Below are 14,691 nucleotides of genomic sequence, written 5' to 3'. Positions count from 1 at the left end.
TACATGATCCGTAATTATAAATCTGTCCCTTGCATCCCAGAGCATCTTCTGCTCTGAACTCCTTTGCCCCCTCCCTCCACTGAATTCATCTAGAAAATTCCCATTTGTTGTTAAACTAACTTTCCACCTACTCTGTGGATGCTGAAGACAGCTCGAGAAAGATGCATGCCATGCTGACTGGTCTCACTTTGAATTCATAACCACTAAACTTAGCAGCAGCAGCAAACTAAAGTGAACGTTCAGTTGTGTTTTCTAAGACCTGGCTGCGTGAAATACTAACTGGTGGAACATTTAAAATCAGGGATGCCTTGCTCCCAGCCCCCCACATTATGATTTAATTGTACTGGGCCTTGGGGTTTTTCAAGGTTTCTCCATTAGTTCTAATGTGCAGCAAGTTTGGAGACCATCACCCACTTCAACTGATCCCCTTCCATGTCCCTGGATGACTGTCGTCTCTTCTCTCTTGAAACTTGTGATACTACCTTTCCCTTTTCTGACTCTTTAATGATCACCTTGCTTCTGAGAAAGTAGAAGAAATGCAAAGAGAAGCATCTTCATTTCCGCATCTCCCCGTGTCTGTGCCCGTTTAGCCCTCTTCCCGCTATTAGGGTGAACAAGCTTGTCCATACTCCTGACCACGGCCGTCGCATCCGCTTGTGCCCCGGAATCCAGCCCTTGTGGCCCTTCAAGAACAGCCTCCCGAAAATGTCCACTATATCAGAGTTCTCAAAAACAAAAAACAACCACTAGGATATATGTCTCTATATGGAAATAAACTTATTTTAAAGAATCGGTTTGCTTGATTGTTGGGGACTGGCAAGACCAAAATCTGCTGGACTGGCCAGCGTGCTGGAGACGCAGGAAGAGCTGATGTTGCAGCTGGAGTCTGAAGGCGTCTGGAAGCAAAGTTCTTTCTTCCTCCGGGGACCTTGCTCTGTTTCTCTTCATCCTTCAGCAGGTTGGATGAGGCCCACCCACTGCTTCACGCCAAGTCTAGTGATTAAATTCTAATCATGTATTATTTAAAAAATACCTTCACAGCAAGATCTGGACTGGTGTTTGTAACTGGGTGCCATGAGCCAGCTCCATACGTACGCACACACACCGTTCTGTCCCGGGCCCTCCCTGCTCTTCTCCATCGCGTCAGTCACACCAGCCTCCTTGGTGTTCCTCAGCCAGATGTCCTCCTGCCTCCAGGCCTTTGCTCATGCTGGCCCCTCTGCCTAGATCTCTTCCCCGACGTAGATGCAGGGCATGGCTCAGTTCTGTGTTTCCTTCACGGCCCCATTGCTCATCCCTGATCTCACTTGCACCCTTGTCCGCGTCGCTCGTATCCAAAGCACTTAAGACCTCACATAGGGTGTATCTTATCTATGCATTTATCTCCTGTCTTCCAAACTAGAAAGGCAGCCCAGGAGGTCCAGGATTTGGTTTTGTTCACTGCTGTGTCCCTAACACACAGAACAGGGCCTAGTGCAGAGTATACCCTCACATATTTGTTAAATGAATGTTAACAACAAAAGCAATAAGCAGTATATGTTGTGATTTATTTCAGACTCCTAAAATATACACATACAAATCAGTCTAATAGTATTTTTATCTTAAAAGTAGTGAAATAGCAATGCCATATGGAACCTGTTTATATTCTTATTACCAAAGTAGAATGCTTTTGCTAACTAAATTAATTCTTCCTTCTGGAAAGAAAGATGTGAAACCATATTTTCTGATTTGTTGCATGCCAGTCCTGAGCTAAGGGCTTACTACACTTTCGGATGGTGGTCTTAATCCACATTTTTGGAGTTGAGGACACTGGTATCACCATCAAACTCTTCCTCACTCTCTAATCAGCGGGAGGATTATCCAGAATTTGAGCTCTTCCCGTCCCCCTCTTTCTCTAACCATGCCAAAGTGCAAATAGTTCTGCTTTAAGCAGCCTGCCTTAGCGGTGCACATGCATCTTGTTATCTTGCCTTCCTTGTCTGTCTTCATTTATCTCAGGAAAATCACTTTCTTTTTTTCTCTTTCCTGATTCTATTTTATGAGAGCACTCTATTCATAGCAGAGAAGTGTGAAAGTAATTCTAGTGGCACATCTTCTGGAGGAAAAAGAAATCCATAAACTTTGAAGTGGCGTTAGCATTATCAAGAGTTACTGTCAATCAAGCTGAAATCCTTTAAGAACTGAGGCACACTCAAAACCTCTATTGAGATTTCTCTGTGGTTTTTATGTCTAAGCTGTTTTCCGAGAACATGGATTTGAGGTTTAAATAAAAGCTCTATTTTTAATAATCAGAAAAAGAATATATACATATGAATCACTTTGCTGTATACCTGAAACTAATGTGATATTATAAGTCAACTATGCTTCAACTTAAAAAAAAAAAAACAACTCCTAACAGAAAGAAAGAAACCATTGCTTAATCCAATAATAACTATATATTTAAAAATTACTAGAACTGTTATATTTCTTACTTTCTTTGTAGTATTCTAGATCTCTTTGTAGGATTCTAGCAAAGATGTATATTTATTTAGAAGTGTATAATTACCACTTGTCCTTGTTTCTTTGGAGGCAGTGCTTTGTAAGTTGCAAATGGCTAATTTAAAACAAACTTTCTGGAAGCATAGTCTGTTTTGAGACTGAGAGCTATCTATGTTCAATATATAGATTATTGCAGTTTTTACCTCACTTTCATATTTGACACTTCATTGGTTGAAATGATGACAGTAAATGTTGATAGTAGAAAAGCTACTCCAGCTTTGAAGAAACAAGATGACCCCTGTGGTTGAAATACAGAGTGTAATTACAGGGGGTTGATTTTTCTCTTTGCTTCTTTTCTTTGCCCATGGTAGCTTTTAGTCTCATTTGTGTCTTACAGTAGTTGCGTTTGGAGCATATTCAGTACCCTTAATTGAGTAAGAGTTTAAATCCTATGAAATTGAAGAGAAATGTGTGGATTTAAAAGCAGGCTAAATCTCTCTGATATGTTGTAGAAACCAATGATATCAGTGCCACCTGGGGTATGGATTGGGCTAGATGGAAGGGAAATGGAGCAGGTAATATGCTTCAGAGTTCAGGGAAGGACAGCTTTCATATTAGTAGTAGTTTTTTTTAATTGAAATATAGTTGGTTTGCAATATTGTGTTTCAAATATATAACAGAGTGATTCAGTTACACATATTTTTCAGATTTTTTTCCCATTGAATACAGTTCCCTGTGCTATACAGTAAATCCTGTTGTTTATCTATTTTATACATAATGATGTATATATGTTAATCCCAAACTCCTAATTTATTTCTTCCCTTTCCCCTTTGGTAACCATAAATTTGTTTTCTGTGTCTGTTAGTTTGTTTCTGCTTTGTAAATCATTTGTATTATTTTTTAGATTCCACGTTTAAGTGATACCATATATTTGTCTTTCTGTCTTACTTCACTCAGTATGGTAATCTCCCACGTCTGTCCACATTGCTGCAAATGGCAATGTCTCATTCTTTTTTGTGGCTGAATAATATTCTGTTATATATGTATGTACAGGATCTTCTTTATCCATTCATCTGCTTGTAGACACTTAGATTGTTTCCAGTAGTCTTAGCTATTGTAAATAGTGCTGCTATGAACATTGGGGTGCATTGTATCTTTTTAAATTCGTTTTTATCTTTTCCAGATATAAATACTCAGGAGTGGCATTACCATATCCTATGGTAGTTCTATTTTTAGTTTTTGAGGAACCTCCACACTGTTTTCCATAGTAGCTGTACCAATTATATTTCCACTAACCATGTAGGAGGGTTCCTTTTTCTCCACATCCTCCCTGGCATTTATTATATATAGACTTTTTGATAATGACCAGTGTGAGATGATTTACCTCACTGTAGTTTTGGTTTGCATTTCTGTAAGTAACTAGTGATGTTGAGCATGTTTTCATGTGCATGTTGGTCATCTGTGTGTCTTCCTTGGAGAATTATCTATTAATATGCAGGTCTTCTGTCCATTTTTTGGTTGGTTTGTCTGTTTCTTTAATATTGAGCTGTATGAGCTGTTTGGATATTTAGGAAATTAGCCTCTTGTCAGTCACATCATTTGCAGTCCATAGGTTGTCTCTTTGTTTTATTTATGGTTTTCTTTGTTGTGCCAAAGCTCTTAAGTTTGCTTAGGCCCCATTTGTTTACTTTTGCTTTTATTTATTTTGTCTTGGGAGATTGAGCTAAGAAAATATTGCTACAATATGTATCTGAGAATGTTTTACCTATGTTTTCTTCTAGGAGTCTTATGGTGTCATGTCTTGTATTTAAGTCTTTAAACTATTTTGAGTTTATTTGTGTATGTGGTGTGAAGAATTGTGCTGACTGTATTGATTTACATGAAGCTATCCAGTTTTCTCAGCACCACTTTCTGAAAAGACTGACTATTCTTCAGTGTATATTCTTGCTTCTCTTCTTGAAGATTTAACTGAATGTAGGTGTGTGGGTTTATTTCTGGGCTCTGTTCTGTTCCATTGACCCATGTATGGTTTTGTGCCAGTACCACACTGTTTTGATGATAGTAGCTTCATAGTGTTGTTTGAAGTCTGAGAGAGTTACTCTTCCTGCTTTGTTCTTTTTCCTCAGGATTGCCTTTGGTAATTCTGGGTCCATTGTGGTTCCATATAAGTTTTACAGTTATTTCTCCTAGTTCTGTGAAAAATGCCATAGGCAATATGATAAGGATCACATTAAATCTATAGATTGCCTTGGGTAGTATGACCATTTTAACAATATTAATTCTTCCAATCCAGGAGATGGGATGTCTTTCCATTTCCCTTTCTCTTTCTGGTGTTTCATTGTTAAAGAAATGTAGCAGATTTCCGTATGTTAGTCTGGTACTCTGCTGCCTTCCTGAGTTCATTTGTTAGCCCCCATGGTGTTGGTATGGAGTGTTTAGGGTTTTCCATATAGAGTATCACGTCATCTGCCTATAGTAACAGTTTTACCACCCAGGGGCACCGGGCCTGTGCTGACCGCTCCTCCCCATCCTCATCCTTTGGTACTACCGAGTTACAAGGGGGATGGTTCCTGCAGCTTTGGTTGTGTAAGAGGTCCTCTGCCAGCTTTCCGTTAGGACTCTCTGAGAATTCTCCCACATGTAGATGTATTTTTAATGTGTGTGGGAGGAGGTGAGCTCCACGTCCTTCTACTCTGCCATCCTGATCTCCCCTCACGTTAATAGTGTCTTTAAACTGCACATCCTCCAGTGTAAATATTCCACTCAACGCTCATCTCATTTCTCCCCTCTTTCCCCTCTAAATTTTTACTCCTTCCTTTTTTTTTTTTTTTTTTTTTTAAGTTTCTTGCCACTTTTACCCTGTAAGGAAGAAGTGAGGGCAGGGAGAAGAGAAAGACTGTTTTTTTTTTTAGAATTCCTTGCAACTAGTCCCTGGAAAGTTACAACAGGACAGTATTTTGTGCCTATATCTTCATCAATAAATGTTTTAGTAGAGAAATATAAGGTGTTTCCAAATTAGAGGACAAAACTTTGGGACTTTTCTTCTCATCTGTATATGGTAGGCAAAAGCCATATGGGAACGCTTGATATTGTTTGTTTCTTATGTCGCAAGGAGCAGGGATGTGGTGGGGAAACTTGAAAGGCAAATTAAAGATTAAGAGGGATTTGAGGAGAAAAGTCAGGGCTTCTTTAATTTATATGTTGTGAATAATTTCTTCTGAATTTATTTTTAGCTTTTTAGAGTTTCCTTTAACTACAGAAAGTATTTTATTTTTTTTTTAATGTTATTTTCAATTTCTTTTCTAGTGAGAATCCTTTCCCAAAGAACTGTTACCTGTGATCCCAAGAAACAAATTGAATAAAAATAGATTTCCCTGAAAGATAAGAGTTGGAGCCCAAGAGTATTACAGAATAGAATTTGGAGGCTAGTGGCTTAAGGTTGTGAAAGTAAACAAAAGTGAGGCTGAAGATATGATGGATTCTCAATGAGAGTTTGATTTGAAATCAGCTGAAAGGATTTAGAAAATGCCTGTGTGTGTGCGTGTGTGTAATGAGAGGGAAATGTTGAGAAGTCTAAACTGACTTTAATGTGCCCTTGATCTCTTACTATCAGATCCAGGTGATCGAGAGTGACCGAGCCAGCAGAGTGGGACAAGTTTATGCCACCAATGCCAGAGGCCAGATCCCGCCACTGGTCACGACAGACTGTGTCATACAAGACCAAGGTATTCTTCTCTCAGTTACATTTCTGACTGAGGTCTTAGTATTTCTCACCTTTTTTTTTTTTTAAAGCAAATGCACTGATAACCCTCCAGTCATGCTGTCACGGATGGGCCACCCCTTTATAGCTGGTAACAGGAACTAATTTGTCATTAATTGAGCATGGAGAAGGTACTGTCAGCTGAGTTCTTGTCAAAATCTACAAGTTTAAGAAAATTTTAAATTTTAATTTATGGGTTTAAATTTGTTCATGCCCTACTTTGGTTTAATTTATTTACTATAGTGAGAACCTAGCAGGGTGGCATGAACGGATGGTAGGGAATTAACTACTTAATTAAGCCAGCAGACTTGGTTCTAGCCCCAGTGACATTTTTTAAATAAGTCCTCTAATGTTTTGGGCTCTGGTTTCCCATTTTAGAACTGGATGGGGAGAGGCTGAACTGTCTCTACTGACTCTATCCCATGTTTGCTATCAGTTTCCTATTTCTGTTAAACTTTGTGCAGGTTTATTCAGGGAATATATTATTCTGTTTATGGCAAGTTAAAATACAGCCTGGTGCAATGTGTCATCTTAGATTCTGAACTTAATGGATTATATACTCAGTTCTAGAAATATAACACTGAAACGCAAGCAGGCGTGTCATCTCATCTGAGTTGTCGAGTCAGCCAGTTTCCTGGTGGGCCCCCCTCTCGTTAGTCCATCCTGGGTTCTGCCTCCAGCACAGTCCTTTGAGAGCTTGCAGCCGGGTGAGGCAGAAGGACCTCTGATTGGGAGTTTGGCACACCTGCACTCTTCCTTACTGTCCTGAGCTTTGCTCACCCCACCTCTCTGAACCTCAGTGTTGCCCTCTGTGAGATGTGAGGACTAAGACCTGCCCGGCAGGGCCAGTATGAGGATTAACGGTGACCCTGTGTGTGTCTGTGTCTGTACGCTTGCGTTGTTGTTCAGCCACTCAAGTCGTGTCCAACTCTGTGACCCCGTGGACCGCAGCACACCAGGCTTCCCTGTCCTCCATCTCCTGGAGCTTGCTCAAACCCATGTCCATTGAGTTGATGATGCCATCCAACCATCTCATCCTCTGTCGTCCCCTTCTCCTCCTGCCTTCAATCTTTTCCAGCATCAGGGTCTTTTCCAATGAGTCAGTTCTTCGCATCAGGTGGCCAGAGTATTGGAACTTCAGCTTCAGCATCAGTCCTTCCAATGAATATTCAGGATTGATTTCCTTCAGGACTGACTGGTGTGCATGTGTGGAAGTATCTTTATATGTACATGGGGTCTTGACCTGTAGAAGGGGTTGATATAGATTACAGATGTTACTGTTAGAGATACTACTATTAAAACAGACTTCAGATTACTTCATTTCCTCTACTAAAAGTGATTTGCTCCTGATTACTTACAGAATCCATCCAAACTTGTTAAATGAATTCATATTTATTCGGTACTTAGGACCTGGTAGGTTGAGCTATACGAAATTGCTGATTTTTTCTGTTTTGTTGACCTACAAAAATCGCAGTTTCGTTTCAGCCTAATAGTAAGTGTTACATTTGTATTTTTTAATATTTTAGTTTGAGGCTCTTTACAGGCCTAATGAATATTCCTCACGAGCCTCATCTCTCCCCTGTTTCTTTCTATACATCTGTCTCAGCCATACTAAACTCACCCCCTTCTCCTCATGTCACTGATTCTCACTTTGTGCTATTATCTCTGCAACAGATTAGTACTATGTTTGTTCACCATTGTACCCCTAGAAATTCACCTGGTGTCTAGAATATAATGGTCACCCAATAAATATTTATTGAATAAATGTACTTGGTATATATAACTCTAACCCTTTTAGTTGGGAAATTCCTAGTTCTTCCAAACTCAATTTAATTTTCCCTTAGAAATCTCCTCCAATTTCTTCCCCCACAGTGCTTCATAGACACTCCTATTATAACCCTGTTCTACTAAATTTTACTATGGTTTGGGTCATCTTTCCTACAAGGCTGTGAGCTACTTAGAGCAGGATCATACTTGTTCATTCATTCATTCACTTACTCATTCAGCAAACATTCAGTACCTATTACCATTGTGGTTAATATTTATTAAGTGTTTGCTATGCATTAAGATGTCTTCTGAATACTTTATGTGTATTAATTCATTTAATCTTCTCTGTAATTTACTGAGATAGGCATTAATCTCATCTTCACTTTACAGAGTGTGAAACCAAAGCACAGAATGCTTAGGTCATTTACCAAGATACTCAGCTAATGGGAAGCAAAGCTAGAATTTGAATCCCAGCATTCTGATGCTAGAAGCCATGCTCTTAACTACTCACCTACTGCCTCAATTCAGAAGTGAAAGACACAGTTCTGTTCTTTTTTTTCCCTTTGTGGGCTACACCATGAAGCATGTAGGATCTCAGTTCCCTGACCTGGGATCAAACCTGTAGCCCCTGCGCTGGGAGCACAGAGTCTTAACCACTGGACTGCCAGGAAAGTCACATGGTCTTATTCTTAAATGAGTGCACAGTCTGGCAGAGAAAAGATATAACTAAATATTAATATTATAATAGTATGGTAATGTTATAAGGATAAAATGCATTTTGCTGTGGGAACTTAAACATGCGGTAACTAGCCCAGCCTGTGCTGCGAGAGCGGGGACCACTGAGCTGAGCCCCGAGTGAGCAGGTGTGGGCCAGGGCACAGTGGGGAGCTCGGGGGAGGAGAAGGTCTGCAGGCAGCAGAGGCAGCTGTGCTGAGGTCTGGCAGTGGGAGAGCGTGCATGTGTTAAGGAGCCACACCTGCAGAGCTTTTTGGTTTTGTATTTTTTTCAACATAGAGGTGATTTTTTAAAATTGTGTTTAAATGCACATAAAATAAAATTTGCTGTGTTAATGATTTTAAGTATACAATTCACAGTGTTGTGCAACCATCATGATTATCCATTTCCAGAACGTTTTCATCAGTCTACACTGAAACTATACCCAGTAAACCGCTGCTCCCCATTCCTTCACCCTGCCAGCCCCTGGTATCTCCTGTTCTGCTCTCTGTCTCTGAATGCCTCGTGTAAGCAGATTCGTGTGACAACTGTCCTTTGTGTCTGGCTTACTTCACTCAGCATAATATTGTCAGAGTTTGTCCATGCTGCAGCGTGAGTCAGAAGCTCGTTCCTTTTGAAGGCTGAAGGATGCCCACTCTCAGTATATACTGCATTTTGTTGTCCTTCTGTCTATTGAAGGCCATCCGGGTTGTTTCCATCTCTTGACTGCAGTGTGCAGTGGCCACGAGCACTGGTACACATGTGTCTCTGTGAATCCCTCCTTCAGTTCTCTCGGATGTTTACCTAGGAGTGGAACTGCTGGGTCGTATCGTCCATATAGGGGAAGTGTAGGAGGAAGGAGTGGAAAGAGGGGGAAGGAGGTGGCAAGGTCTTGATTATCATCAGCTCTCCACAGCCTGCAGCCAAGCCCTTGGCAAGAACGGAGAGCCGCCTGGCATGGAGGGAGCCCTGCAGTTGGGCAAGTCATACCCGTTTGCTGTGAAGCCCCTTTCTCTGGCTTATTTGCTGTTACTGATTAGTAGACTTTTTAAAATTTTAGTTTTTTTAATTGAAGTTAAATTGATTTACAGTATCATGTTAGATCCAAGTGTACAGCAGAATGATTCAGTTTTATATATGTATTTTCTTTTTCAGATTCTTTTCCATTGTAGGTTATTACAAAATATTGAGCATGGTTCCCTGTCCCATACAGTAGGTCCTCGTGGATTATTTTATATATAGTAGCATGTATATATTACTCCCAACTTCCTAATTTATCCCTCGCCACTCTCTCTCTTGTGGTAGCCATTAGTTTGTTTTCTATGTCTGTGATTCTGTTTCTGTTTTATAAGTTCTATGTTTTATAAGTTTCTATGTCTGTGATTCTCTTCTGTTTTATAAGTTCACTTGGGTCATATTTTAGATTCCACATATAAGTGACATCTTATAATATTTGTCTCTGACTTAACTTCACTTAGTATGACACTCTCTAGGTCTATCCATGTTGCTGCAAGTGGCATTGTTTCTTTTTCATGGCTGAGTAATATTCCATTATATATACGTACCACATCTTTATCCACTCATCTGTTAATGGACATTTAGGTTGTTTCCATGTCTTGGCTACTATAAGGAGTGCGGCAGTAAACATTGGGTGCATGTATCTTTTTTAATTAGTTTTCATCTTTTCCATATATATACTCAAGAAGGGACATCAGTGGGCCAAGTGGTGACTCTAGTTTTAGTTTTTAAAGGAACCTTCATACTATTCTCCATAATGACTGTACCAATTATATTCCCACCGACAGCGTAGAGGGTTCCCTTTTCTCCACACCCTCTTCAGCATTTATTATTTGTAGACTTTTTAATATGGCCTTTCTGACTGGTGTGAGGTGACACCTCATTAGAGTTTTGATGTGCATTCCTCTAATAATTAGAGATGTTGAGCATCTTTTCATGTGGGCTTTTAGCCACCTGTCTGTCTTTGGAGAAATGTCTGTTTATATTTTCTGCCCATATTTTGATTAGGTTGTTTGTTTTTGTGATGTTGAGTTGTATAGAGCGGTTTGTATATTTTGGAGATTAATCCCTGTTGGTTGCATCATCTGCAAATATTTTCTCTCTTTCTGTAGGTTGCCTTTTTGTTTTGTTTATGGTTTCCTTTGTTGTACAAAAGCTTGTAAGTTTAATTAGGTTCTATTTTGTTTCTTTTTGTTTTTATTTCCAGTACTCTAGGAGACAGATCCAAAAAAATATTGCTATGATTTATGTCAAAGAGCATTTTGCTCGTATTTTCCTCTAGGAGTTTTATAGTTAGTGTTCAGTCTTACATTTATTAATAGGTCTTTTTCCCTTTTGAGTTTATTTTTGTTTAGTGTTAGAGAATGTTCTAATTTCACTCTTTTCCACGTAGCTGTCCAGTTTCCCTAGCACGACTTTTTTCAGTTACAGTTGTATTTACTGGTTTGTGGCTCTGCTGGTCTGCATCACTGCGAGGTTTCTGTCTGTAGCTGTCCTGGGGGCGCTGCTCTCTAGTTGCGGCCCGTGGGCTTGTTGCTGCCATGCTTCTCTGGTTGTGGTGGAGAAGCCAATAAAGGGGCGCACCTGCTTTAAGAATGTCACTTCTTTGCCTTTGGCCGCGGGACCTGATCTAAGACTCTGTTTCCCCCTCGATTCTGTGCTTGCGCCTGCTCCACAAGATCTTGTTCAAGCAGTGCATCCCTTGCTTGGTCACCTGTGACCCGTGCGTAAAACTTGTTGCCTCCCTTGGGCCACTTAGTAATTGGTTTGCTCTTCTGTGATTCTTACCTGCCACGTTGCAGTTGTCCACTTTATTTACTCTATTATTTATTGTTGGTTTCGTTGGCCTTCATTGCTGCTGGGCTTTTGTCTGGTTGTGGCGAGTGGGGCTCCCCTCCAGTTGCAGTGCATGGGCCGCTCACTGCATGGCCTGCTCACTGCGTGGCCTGCCCACTGTGTGGCCTGCTCACTGTGTGGCCCATTCACTGCGTGGCCTCTTACTGCGTGGCCTGCTCACTGCAGTCTGCTCACTGTGTGGCCACTCACTGAGTGGCCGCTGACTGTGGCCCGCTCGCTGCGTGGCCACTCACTGTGTGGCCCGCTCACTGTGTGGCCCACTCACTGCGTGGCCGCTCACTGCGTAGCCTGTTCACTGTGGCCTGCTCACTGCGTGGCCCACTCACTGCGGCCCGCTCGCTGCGTGGCCGCTCACTGCAGGTCCCGGGGCAGGTGGACTCGGCAGCTGCAGCTCCTGGGCTCTAGTGGACAGGTTCCACAGTTGTGGCACACGAGCTCAGCTGCTCTGTGGCACGTGGGGTCTTCCCGGATCAGGGGCTGAACCTGTGTCTCCTGCATTGGCAGGCGGGTTCTTTACCACTGAGTCAGCAGGGACGCCCCCAACTATCTGCTTTATCATCATTCTCTTCTACCAGACCTTAAAGCCAGATGCTTCACTCTCCTGCCTCTAAGCCTCTGACTTGGGGATTAGCTTCATAAATATTTGCTGAATGAATAAATTACTGAATGTTTTTTAGTCAGTTTATCCCATAAGTTTCTTTATTAAGCATGTCAAGGGATTTGGATCTTAATTACCAAGGTTGCTAAATTATCTTCTATAAATATACCTTTCATGCCCCACTTTTGCATACCTGCTTAAGAAATAAATTCTTCATTGCTTTTCTAAAAATTTATTCTTTGTGTGCATTAGCTTCTTGTAACAAGTTTGTTTAGTCACCTTCATGAACTTGTTCATGTGCATATTTCATTGTAAAACATAAGATTTTTTTTCTTTTTTTTTAATTTATTTTTATTAGTTGGAGGCTAATTACTTTACAATATTGTAGTGGTTTTTGCCATACATTGACATGAATCAGCCATGGACCTACAAAAATAAGATTTATGAAGATAACAAATGCTCAATTTCAATGTATTATTAGAAATGTTAGCTAATGAAAGTTGAGTACAATGAAAAATTAAAACACACTTTAAAATATTCAAAAATTCTTATTTCCCGCTATGTGTAACATTGTGTGATGATGAGGAGGAAGGTTTTATCTAAGTTATATGAAATATACAATAATAAGGGTTCAAGCATGTTTATATTTATTACCTAATATTTCTTTTTCTTCTATTCCTGATGTCAGAAGTCTTGTTTTACCCTATGTCAGTATTCACTTGGACTCTACCTGTCTCTGATCTTTCTTCCTGCCCCCAGAAGCTATCTAGTACATTCTGAATAATTTTCTTCAGGTATTTATTTGATCATATGGGTGGCTCAGTGGTAAAGAATCCACCTGCCAATGCAGGAATCACAGGAGACGCATGTTGGATCCCTGGGTCAGGAAGATCCCCTAGAGGAGGAAATGGCAACCCACTCCAGTATTCTTGCCAGGGAAATCCTATGGACAGAGGAACCTGACAGGCTGCAGACCGTGGGGTTGCAAAGAGCAGGACACAACTGAGCACACACACACACATTGCTAAGAAATGTCCCCTCATTGCCCAGGGGAAAACAGGATTGGTCTTAACTCTTGTCCAAATTCACGGCTTCATGACCTGGACCCAACTTGTCTGGGATGTCAGAGAGACTGTGATAGGTTCTAATATCACTTTTGCCACTTCTAACCCTTTGACTTTGGTAAGTCACTTAACCTCCCAGTGTCTCAGTTTACTCCTCTGTAAAATGGGATCGTAGGGTATCCGTCTCATAGGCAATTGTGAGACTAGAATGAATTTACATGTAGCAATCTTAGAATGATGCCTAATCCATTGGCATTGATTGTTATTATCCTTGTTGCTAGTACTGCATTTTTCCCCTTTATCACACTCTCTGCAGCGGGGTCCCCAAACTGGATTCAGCCTACAGACGTGTTAATTTGTTATACAGAATAATTTATTTCTGTTTGAATTAGTTGCCATTATATAAAAATCAAAAATTTTATGTAAAAATCAAGATTTCTGTCTGGTCCCCCCAGACCGTAAAATGTGTAAATAATAGATTAAATATGAAAGGAAGCTCAGCTTCTCAGGTTCAGCCTTTCCCTCGTTCTCGACCCACCTGTGCAGGGAGGCGTGGCCAGAGAAAGGCCCGAGAAAGGCCAAAGAAGGGTTGAGAGGCTGCAGGCCCGGCAGAGTGACCACTCATCCTTTCCTTTCAGCTGGCTGTTACGTCCTCCCTTCTGAGAACAGGACACAATCAGAAGAGAACTTCCGTGGATCCTCACCATCACATCAGCCCCCATTCATCATAGGGCCTTGTGCTCTGCCTTCCTACTCTTGGCCATAAACGTGCTGCGGCTGAAATCTCCTACTGTGTGCCACTCAAGTGTACTGCTACGCTGTCTCCCCCCTCTCTCGCACGTCATTAAGATTTCTCTTTCTACATAGTGACTCCCGTCTTTTACAAAGCCTGCTCCTATCTTAAACAATGTTTTCTCAATCCACTTCCTTTACCAGCTCCCCCCTGTCTTTGCTCTTGGGTGCTGCTCCGTGCTGGGCAGCAAAGGAGACACAGACGTGAAGAACAGACTTCTGGACTCGGTGGGAGAGGGAGAGGGTGGGATCTGAGAGAATAGCGTTTACACGTATGCATCACTGCAGGTACAGTGGCTAAGCAGCGTGGGTTTGCTGCGTGATGGGGGGCACGCAAAGCTGGTGCTCCTGACAGTCTGGGGGGCGCGGTGGGGAGGGAGGTGGGAGGGGGCGCACATGGGTTCCTGTGGCAGAGATCATCACAGTATTGTAAAGCAATCATCTGCCAATTAAGGTAAATATATGAAAAACCCTGGGGAGGATTATTGCGTACTCATCACCTGCCTCTCTCTCCTAAGCTCATTGTGCACGGCCTCCCTGCCCTCCTCCTCCTCACCCCACCGTTCCCCCGAAAGTCTCTGCCGGCTCTCCAGCCCCGCTGCCCCCAGCGGTCATGCTGACCTGGCGTCAGCGCCTGCACAGAC

The 14,691-nt window shown here is 41.5% G+C and overlaps 1 protein-coding gene across 3 annotated transcripts in view; it reads left to right on the top strand.

Annotated features, from left to right (window-relative positions):
• Nucleotides 1-14,691, top strand: part of SEC24D (SEC24 homolog D, COPII coat complex component) — a 113,317-nt gene that overhangs the window by 21,676 nt on the left and 76,950 nt on the right. For all 3 annotated transcript variants that reach the window (XM_020879794.2, XM_070452381.1, XM_070452382.1), the window contains one exon: nucleotides 6,092-6,203. In XM_020879794.2, the coding sequence (XP_020735453.2) occupies nucleotides 6,092-6,203 (112 nt within the window). The remainder of the gene's footprint in view (nucleotides 1-6,091; nucleotides 6,204-14,691) is intronic.

Source organism: Odocoileus virginianus, chromosome 21 (assembly GCF_023699985.2).
Source record: "Odocoileus virginianus isolate 20LAN1187 ecotype Illinois chromosome 21, Ovbor_1.2, whole genome shotgun sequence".
In the NCBI taxonomy this organism is placed as follows: domain Eukaryota; kingdom Metazoa; phylum Chordata; class Mammalia; order Artiodactyla; family Cervidae; genus Odocoileus; species Odocoileus virginianus.
This window is presented reverse-complemented; position numbering and strand designations above follow the sequence as displayed.